The sequence below is a fragment of the Chaetura pelagica genome, unplaced genomic scaffold (assembly GCF_000747805.2).
Source record: "Chaetura pelagica isolate M959 unplaced genomic scaffold, ChaPel_1.0 scaffold138, whole genome shotgun sequence".
NCBI lineage: Eukaryota > Metazoa > Chordata > Aves > Apodiformes > Apodidae > Chaetura > Chaetura pelagica.
This window is the reverse complement of record NW_009954215.1, coordinates 2,671,293-2,680,193: the sequence shown is the minus strand read 5'-3', so window position 1 is coordinate 2,680,193 and position 8,901 is coordinate 2,671,293. Positions and strand designations below refer to the sequence as shown.

At 43.5% G+C, this 8,901-nt stretch overlaps 1 protein-coding gene across 1 annotated transcript; it reads left to right on the top strand.

Annotated features, from left to right (window-relative positions):
* The first annotated feature begins 775 nt into the window (after positions 1-775).
* RPS15A (ribosomal protein S15a) lies at positions 776-3,743 on the top strand. The gene is made up of 4 exons (XM_010003225.1): positions 776-933; positions 1,116-1,195; positions 2,700-2,785; positions 3,619-3,743. The coding sequence occupies exons 1-4, from the start codon at positions 801-803 to the stop codon at positions 3,710-3,712; spliced, it is 393 nt and encodes a 130-aa protein (XP_010001527.1). The 5' UTR covers positions 776-800; the 3' UTR covers positions 3,713-3,743.
* The last annotated feature ends 5,158 nt before the right edge of the window (positions 3,744-8,901 follow it).

Here is an 8,901-nt window from a genome sequence, read left to right as displayed (position 1 = left end):
AGGAGTGACCGGAGGGCACGGAGAGTGTGCGGGGCTGGGCCTGGGCTGGGGAGGCGGGACGCGGGGCTGGCTGCGCTCGTCCCGTCAGCAGGATTAGGCAGCTCTGCTCGGTCGGGGGCCCGGGCTGAGTGGTACAACCCGTCGGATGCCGTGGGACTTGGTCACGTCAGGAACGGCGTGTGCCCGGAGCAGGTGACCCTGCTGCTCAGTCTGGCGGTGCCCTGGTCTGGCAGTAAGTGGGGCGACACTGTGGAGTCTTGTCATGCCGTGTGGTGTTCAGGAAGCTCGTGTCTCCATCACGAGAACGGAAGAGCCGATGCCCGGTTTCCAGAGTCCTGAGCTGTGCTTGTGCCCTGCAGTTTTCTTGCAGATAAGCAAGCCAAGCAGCCTCTCTTCTGTTTAGTGACATTTATGACCTGGTTTTTGCATAGGGCTAATGCTGCATCATTAGGTTTTGAAGTCCAAACCGATTCCCTGGGAAAGGTGTCACACTGATGAAATGCTGTCTCTGTGGGAGTTTTGAAACCTTTGTTGTGCATGTTGATAATGCCAAGTTCAAACGGACCTGTCATGTTAGCTGTGAATCCTCGTGAACTTCCTGGAGTGATTGATTCATTCTGCTTTGTAGCCTTTTGAAGGTGTAATGTAACTTTGGGTGTGCAGTCAGCCTGACGAGCAGTGTGCTGCTCAGCATCCCCGTGCTGACAGGCTGGTGTCTCCTCTCCCCACATGGGATTAAGGGTCCCATGCTCTACCGACTGAGCTAGATGGCTTTTCCGCCATCTTGCTGCACCGGCACCATGGTGCGCATGAACGTTCTGGCCGATGCTCTCAAGAGCATCAACAACGCCGAGAAGCGTGGGAAGCGGCAGGTGCTGATCAGGCCGTGCTCCAAAGTCATCGTCCGGTTCCTGACTGTGATGATGAAGCACGGTAGGTCTGGGCTGCACAGGGCTGGCTGCTCACACCCCTGCCTTCTCTGGGTGCTCTTACTGTAGGGTCTTTTTGACTTACATTGCAACACTCAAACTAGTTGTGTACAGCATAGTTACCTGAGCTGTGTTAATGTAGCTAAGCAGGATGTGCTTGATGTGTCTGCTGATCTTTTCCTCTAGGTTACATTGGTGAATTTGAGATAATTGATGATCACAGAGCTGGGAAGATTGTTGTCAATCTCACAGGCAGACTCAACAAGGTACGATATGTCTCCCTGAATTGGGTTCTGTAGGAATGTGTTTAAATGAGACTATTTTTTTTAATGTTTGTTTGCTTCAGTTCTGAAATAATTACTTGTAAGGAAGGTAGTATTAATTTAATCCATGTAAAGCAAAGTAATATGACTTATTAGTGGTTATTGGATGCTTGTTAATTTTTCTAGACTTATAATAATATGGTGGCTAATTACATTTCAGTTAAACTCTAAATATTTAAGATGTTTTCATCTCTTTCCAAGTGATGTGTGTTTCTCTCTTTAAAGGCTTTCTCCCTGCCTAAAGATTGCTCTTTTTTTAAAATTTTATTTTAAGCTCAGATTTTTTTGGTCCAAGGTATCTAGAAGACTTGTCTTAAGAGGTTGAGACTGAGTTGCTTTCCAGTTGAGTAGATGTTGAGGAGAGAAGCTTTTCTGCTGCTGTTAGATGGGCTTTGCTTGCAGTTAAGGGAAAGTTGAATATTATGTTAATTAGTGATTTTTAAGTTTCTTGGGGCATATGAAGTATTCATGCATGTTTTAGAAATTCTTCAAATGCTTTTGTCTCTAAATACTGAGCTGTCTAGTTCTGTGGTGACTTGCTCTGCATGATTATTTCCAATTAAGCTCTTCAAATAAGATTCTATAGTAAATAAGAACAGTTCCTTGGTGGCAGTATGTTGGGGGCTGTGTCCATGATGAACAAATATTACAGCTGAAAGTTGCTTGAGTGCAGAGAATTCTGACACCACCCAAATTACTAGTGTTATGTGTCTGCAATAAAAATCATGTATGTCAGGGTTGAGGATAATGTTCGTTGACTTCTTCTGGGACAACTTTGTAACAGATCACTGGATATAATGTTTCTCTCAGTAGTTGCAATGAGGGAACAGTTGTTTGGTTCAGAAAATGCCCATTGGGGCAGAAGTACACTTCTATTCTGCTCTTGGATATTAATCAAGATAATCAGAGGCAGTCACATATAAGGAGGTGGTGGTAGTTTGCATGGTCAGTAAGTAGTACAGTTAACTTGGAAACTTTGATAACTTTTATGCATGTTCATTTCTCCCTTTTTAAAATCTACATTTTTTTCCCCCCTATCTTTTTATAATGATTAGAAGTAGAATATCCCCAAGTATTGACAGCTTTTCTGATGATATAGGGTGCTTAATAATCCCTAGTGGTTTTTTGTACACTTTTGTGCTCTCCCAGATGTAGACATTGATTTGTGAGTTTAGCTGCATCAGCAGTGCAAGTCACTGTTTAGGTGAGGAGGAGGAGGTGAGGCTAAGGAAAGAAAAGCTGAATTGCTGTTATGAGAGTCTCACCTGAGAGAGAGGAAGCTGTTTCACACCATGGGAAATGGATTGTGCTTCTTGGTACTCTCATCTTTGGCTGCCAAAAATATTTTAATTGCAGTTGTTGAATTCTTTCATTCAGTGAGCTGGAATGATGTGTACAAATCCCGTTTATAAAGTTCTTCCATTGGTAATGGAATTCTATTTTATAGTGTGGTGTGATCAGTCCCAGATTTGATGTTCAGCTGAAGGATTTGGAAAAGTGGCAGAACAACCTGCTGCCTTCACGTCAGTTTGGGTAAGTAGGGAGAAGATTATAAATCCACCTCATATGTAAAAATGTGGGTTTTCTTATTACACTTTGATACTGCCTGAGTTGGACTCCCCTGGCACCTTTCTTCTCTGATCATGCTGGAGGTAGATACTAGTCCAAAAATCCATCTTCCATATAAATACTCTTTAACCAGTTTCAACAGGGCTCTGCTAAGCAAGTACCTATGTTTTCTGGGTTCTAGTTTCACCTTTTCTACAGTTTATCAGTTTATTATTACTCATTTAAATTTTATTAATCGTCATTTATAGATGGGAGCTGCACCTCTGTGGCTTACTAGGTGTCATGTATTTTAAGAGAATTCATGGAGTGGTAGTACAAGAGGTTATCCAACAGGAGGCTGTGGAGATGGATTGTGCTGATAATCCAGATTTGGCATTGGCCATGGCTGAGGCTGCTCCAGGTGTCAGTCCAGACACTGAGTGCCCAGTGCTGGGCAGCTCTCTGGCACCAAGTCAGCTCTACCTGCTCTGAGGAAAATGTCTGCTCTAAGAAGTGGCATATTTGTCTGGAAACTACAGAAGTGCTGCTGCTACAACAGCTGATCTGACTTTACAGTGGGAATGTGCTTCTTGCTGAGACTCAGCGAGTAATTTGGAGAGCAGATGCCTATAAATGTCCTTCATGTGCTGCAGAGTTGTACTTGAGGTTCTTTTTCATTGCCTGAAACCTTAGTTCCGTGAGACCAGTTCTCACAGGAGCAGAGCTCACTGGTGTAGCACAGACATGAAGTTAGTGCTGTCAGCTCTGAGCTGGCGTGGAACAAAACCATAAACTGAACATCTGTTCTTTCTCACTAGGTACATTGTACTGACAACCTCAGCTGGCATCATGGACCATGAGGAGGCTAGGCGAAAACACACAGGAGGCAAAATCCTGGGATTCTTTTTCTAAAACTTGTAAAAAAAGAGGATACTAATAAATTAATTACTCAAATAGACTCTGTTTCCAGTTGGTATTTTAATGACTTCTAACAGTACCTGTGATAGTGCTTGTCGCAGACACTTCTTCAGCAGTACTGGAGTTTACTGGAGATGACATTTTGGTTCTACGGCAGCCCTGGTCACAACATGCATTTCTGTTAATAGTATAATGTCCTTTCAGTAATTACCACTTAAATTGCAGCAGAACTCACTGTACAGAACAGCCTCAGCAGGGGAACTGCATACTCTGCTATAATGTGGTGGGGTTGCCTCTTGGGTGTTGGGATACATCTGTTTCCATAGTTACATAGATATGTGACTATAATAGTTTCATGTTTTAGCTTAATTGAAGATGCCTGAAGATACTTCCTCTTTATGGTTTAAAAAGTTATGAAATACAAGGTTGTGGGTAATTAAGATTGTGAAGTTTGATTTTTTGAATCACAAACTTGTTCCACATCTTACACTGTAAGGAGTGACTGAGGTACAGAGGTGAGTAATGTTTTTCAAATTTCTAGTTTGAAAGTTCTTTGAAACATCAGTTCTGAGTAGGGTACTTGCAGCTGCTTTCCATATTACTGTGAGGATGTAACTTTCTTTTGGGAGTAAGGAAATGAGCGTATCTGAATCTAGAGGTGTGAATGTTTGGTATTGAATGAGTTGTTGGTCTTTGTTTCAGGCATCTGATGCATGACAGCACAATGTTCTTGATGCAGAAAAATCCACAAATTTATTTGCAAGCCGTACACAGCAGGTGGCTGCAGCTGAAGAGCTACTTGGATGGTAAGAGAAGTGAGCTGGGCTGATGGTATTGTCCTTCAAAAGCAGTTGGAGATCCCTTGTCTCATTTTCTGTGGAGTCTTCATTAGAAAGGAACTCATTCAAATGTAGCAAGCCTATCTCAACAGGCTTCAAAGCAGCTGTTGAATTTGTGGTTCTCCTGATACAACCAGTTGGAAACGATTTTCCTTCTTGGTGATATGTCCTGATGATTGATGTGTGCAGTTTGAGTTTGGGAGTGTTGTGCCTTGAATGTGACACTGCATCAAAGCTTTTCAGAGAGCCTTGGGATTGAAGTGACTGGCTCCAGGCAAAAGTCTTTGTCACTATGTAACATGGCAGCTCTGTTACTTTTTATGTTGAAAAGGCGAAAGTGATACTAATGCTGAGCAAACTGGTCTTAACTCCTAGACAGGCAGCATAGTTGCCTGGTGTGGTGGCTCTTTGAGGAGCAATTCTTAGCCTAAGTGTGCTGGTGGGGTGCACTAGTGTCCTGTAACACACCTGCAACTTGACTGAGAAGAGCAAGGGAATAATAAAAAACTGCAAATTTGCCTCTTGTCTCAGTCACATGCTGCTTAAGGTCAAAATATGGATTGCAGGTGGCACCAAAACATTCACATGCTGTCAGTATGGTTCTCAGTTTGATGGGAAACAAATTTGCTTAGCTGAACTGTACACTGAATTACAAAGAGTAGCTAAGAAGGCCCCTTTTTATTGTCAAATAAAGGTATTTTGTTGCAAGGGTTTTTTTCTATTGTTAGAGATAATTCTGCAGTACTAAACACTGATAGATGTGAGGGTTTGTATTTCTTGCTCAGAATAACACTGAAGTTAATTCCACTATTTTAATAAAAATATTGATTTGTGTCAATCTGGAATAGAACACGTTTCTGATACCTGATGGAAGAAGGTCAGTGACACTTTAAGGCTTCATTTAAATGAATTTACTATGGCTTGAAGTTTGAAGTGCTAGTTTGACATCCATGTTTAAACATTTTTTATACAGGAAATGTCCGTTTTTCTGAACCAGTTTACCTGTTTATGTGCTTTCCTACCACAAAGACTTCTGAAGTAAGAATTTCTGATGTTCCCAGGTGGTAGACCAGTTTGGAATAGACTTAATTTATTTCACAAGCCAGCCCAATGCCTTGTGTAGAATCATTAAATGGAAGTGAGAGCTCCAGTGCAGAAAGAATGAGGAGGAGGCAAGAATGGAGCAGCAGTTGCACCTTTTCCACAGTATACCTGAGGTAACTACATGCTGGTTTACCACATGTGGAAGCTGATGCAGCTGATCTAAGTTCATAAGATGATCTCTGAGCTTGCACCTCACTGACGAGAGCTTTATTCCTGGGCAGTCACAGCTGGCTGAGATCCAAGGAACTTCTGAAGTGGGACTCGGAGTCTGACACACAGGATTGCAGCACAGCTGATTTAAATGAGCTTGCAGATATTCTCGGACATGTATAAATCTGAAAGTGGTATTTTATTTTAAGCCTCAGATGTTTTCTGGGCTGAGGGCACATGTCCTGGGAAAACAGTTTGTAGGTAAAAATAACTTGTTTTGGGTAGTAAAAGGATTAATAGGGAGAGGTGAGAGGGAAAGTGGCACAAAGCTGAAGGTGCAGCATGGGTTGCAACTGCCAATCTGGGTGAAGTCTGGAAAAAGTGGTACCTCTCTGGAAAAAGTGGTACCTCTGGAGCAGAGAGGGAATTAAGGGTGGAGGTTTCCTCTATGGGACAGAGGCAGCTGATCTTCATGAGGGGAAATGGGTGGGTGGCACCTGGAAAGGTGTCTGTGCTGCAGTCCCCTGAATTATCAGCCTTTACCTCGACCTATTCTGGATACCCTTCAACCTAACACTGAAAAGTCTGGAAGTGATTATATCACCCCTGTACCCTCTAGCTGCACAGTCTAGAAGTCCTGGCCTTCTGGCTGGAGGTCTGTTTCTGTGGCCAAACAAAGTCTAAACAGCTGGGTCTGGGGGAGCGTGGCTGCTTGCCTGGCTATTGTGGCATGGAGTGCCTGAATACACTGCAGTATGGATTGTCTATGGAGATGCTGCACTACAGTCCATCCTACGTGCTCAGGTGTCACAGGAAGGTAAGCACCAGTAATCTCAGCCACAGGTGGTGGCCTGACTTACTGTGAGCTGTGAAAATCACCAAGTCGGAAGTAGGTGAGAGTTGGTGACTCCTCTGCTAAGTACATCCTGGTCTTCTGCTGTCAGATAAAAAATAAGGGTTTTTTATGGATGCTTTTTGCAATTGCTTATTACGCCGTTGTTTAAGAACAGGTTAAAACACGTTTGAACAGCCTGCCACACGTGAAGGGAAATACCGAGTTATCCTTGGGAGGTTGTCAATAGATGGCAGCATCTGACTTTGAACGGCTGGAGGCTGAGGGTGCTCTGTTGTGGGAGGAGTCCCAGGAGGGCTTTTCATTGCTGCTGGTCTCCTTGCTCCTTCTCCAAAGCTAAATATCCTGACTTCTCCTGTACTCTGGTCCTCAAAGATAATTTTTTCTGTATTTGATGAAAAAGAGCTCGATTTAAGATAATATGGGAGGTGAGAATTAAGTATGGATCTTCATCATGCAGCAGCTGGGTAAAAAGCCTGGTGCATGAGAAGGGCTTCTCTGGAAATGCCCTTTCTCCTCATTTTGTTTGTTTTCTGCCAGCTGATTCAGTCAGCTCCATTCCCCCAAACAGAGCGTGAGGTTTCTCAAACTCATGTGCCAATTACTTGCACCAGAAATGCAAGCAGTAATTAAACCTTGGTTTTCAGTGTCTGAAGTTATTTGAGTGACTTTCACACCTGCTGGAGTCTAGAGGAAAGCAGCAATGAGAGGCAAGGATGTGTGTGGCTCTGCAGCAGGAAGCTGGGAGAGAAAAGTGGTGGAAGTGGTGAGTGAGGCTTTAGAGCTCACCTCAGTGGGTTTGGCCCTGGATAGTTATTTTATTTCACAGCAGGGAAAGAATGAGAGGTCGCTGTGGTTCTGGTGGAGAAAATGGGAGTTTTGGCCTTTGGTAGGACCATTCTTAATGTAGCTGGTACTGCTGGTGTCCAGTGTTATGTGGTGGCTACCCATGGCTTTGGAAGGTGTCCTGGCATTTCTGATCTGACTGCACTGGGTAAGCAGTCACCAAGTGATTCTTACTCAGTGTGTGGCTGCTAATTTGAGCCCACACATATTCACATATTTATATAGGGAGCACAAATGAAATCTGTACCCTTGGAGTGCTGTGATGCACTGGGCAGATGTGTCGTGTTGCGAGTGGAGCATCAGCACAAGCAGGGAATTTCACCATCTCGAAAAGCATTACAGTTCTACCAGGACAGACTGTACTGACTGGATCTTTTCTCATGCAGTACCTAGAATGAAAAGATGATGAGACGTTTGTTTAATAATAAAATTACAACCTGGTAAAATGTGATACTTGTGATATGACAGTATTTTAGTCCTGCTGGGTCTGTGTAACACAGGTTTCAGCTGGGTGCTGAAAGCAGGAGGGTGTGCTAGTGGTGGAGCTACCTTTACAAGTGGAGCAAAGCTATGATGATTACTCCAAGCAAGCCTTAAGCAAATTAAAACCCCTTTTGCAAAATATCTGGGCCAGTGACAAGCCTCAGTTTAACAGGGTAATCAAATTCACATCTGCTTTCTTCAATAGACTAAACATAGCTGCCTGCTACAACTGCGTTGTTTCCTACAACCCTGTTCCCCTTCCTTGGTACACCAGTTGTGACACTCAGCTGTTTAAGCAAGCCTCTGGGGACATGTATTTTGTTCTTAGGTTGGCATCAGGGCAGTAGTCATTGTGCAGTTGCAGTTGATCAAATTTTAGTGCCATGCAACAGCATAATGCAGCAGGGCACTTGAGGTCAGCCAGCTGAAAACACCCAGCAACCACCACTTACACTTTTATAGTGACATAAAACATTGTTAAAGTGGATGCCAAATGGTCTATAAAAGCAAATGAGTCAGGTGCATATTTTAAGGAAACGGGTAGCTTATTCTCCCTGTTGTGGGCTGTAATTCTGATCCTGAGGACACCTCATCTTACCAGTTTTGTGACTGAGTTGAGAATAGTGATGCTGTTGGTGCAGTTGTGCTGGGAGGGATGGATGTGGACCTTTGCTTTGGGGTTAAAAGGGCAGGATTCAAGTTCCAAGTATAGCTTAGTTACAGTTTATTGAGGGTTTTATCTGCTAGTGCTACACTAAATCACTGCATATGAATTCCTGGAGTGCCGTCTGCTTCTGGACAGGGTGCCCTAGCAAAGTTGGTCACCCATCCCAAACTTTATATCTGCCAAGGAGGTGCATTTCTTCACTGTTTGGGAGCAGTGTTGTGTGGGGGCAGGCGATGGAAAC

Bases quoted from the DNA above. Each gene is read 5' to 3' on its own strand.
- RPS15A (XM_010003225.1), top strand. From the start codon at position 801: ATGGTGCGCATGAACGTTCTGGCCGATGCTCTCAAGAGCATCAACAAC. The intron at 1,196-2,699 runs GTACGATATGTC...TCTATTTTATAG, and splicing joins TCACAGGCAGACTCAACAAG to TGTGGTGTGATCAGTCCCAG. The intron at 2,786-3,618 runs GTAAGTAGGGAG...CTTTCTCACTAG, and splicing joins CTGCCTTCACGTCAGTTTGG to GTACATTGTACTGACAACCT.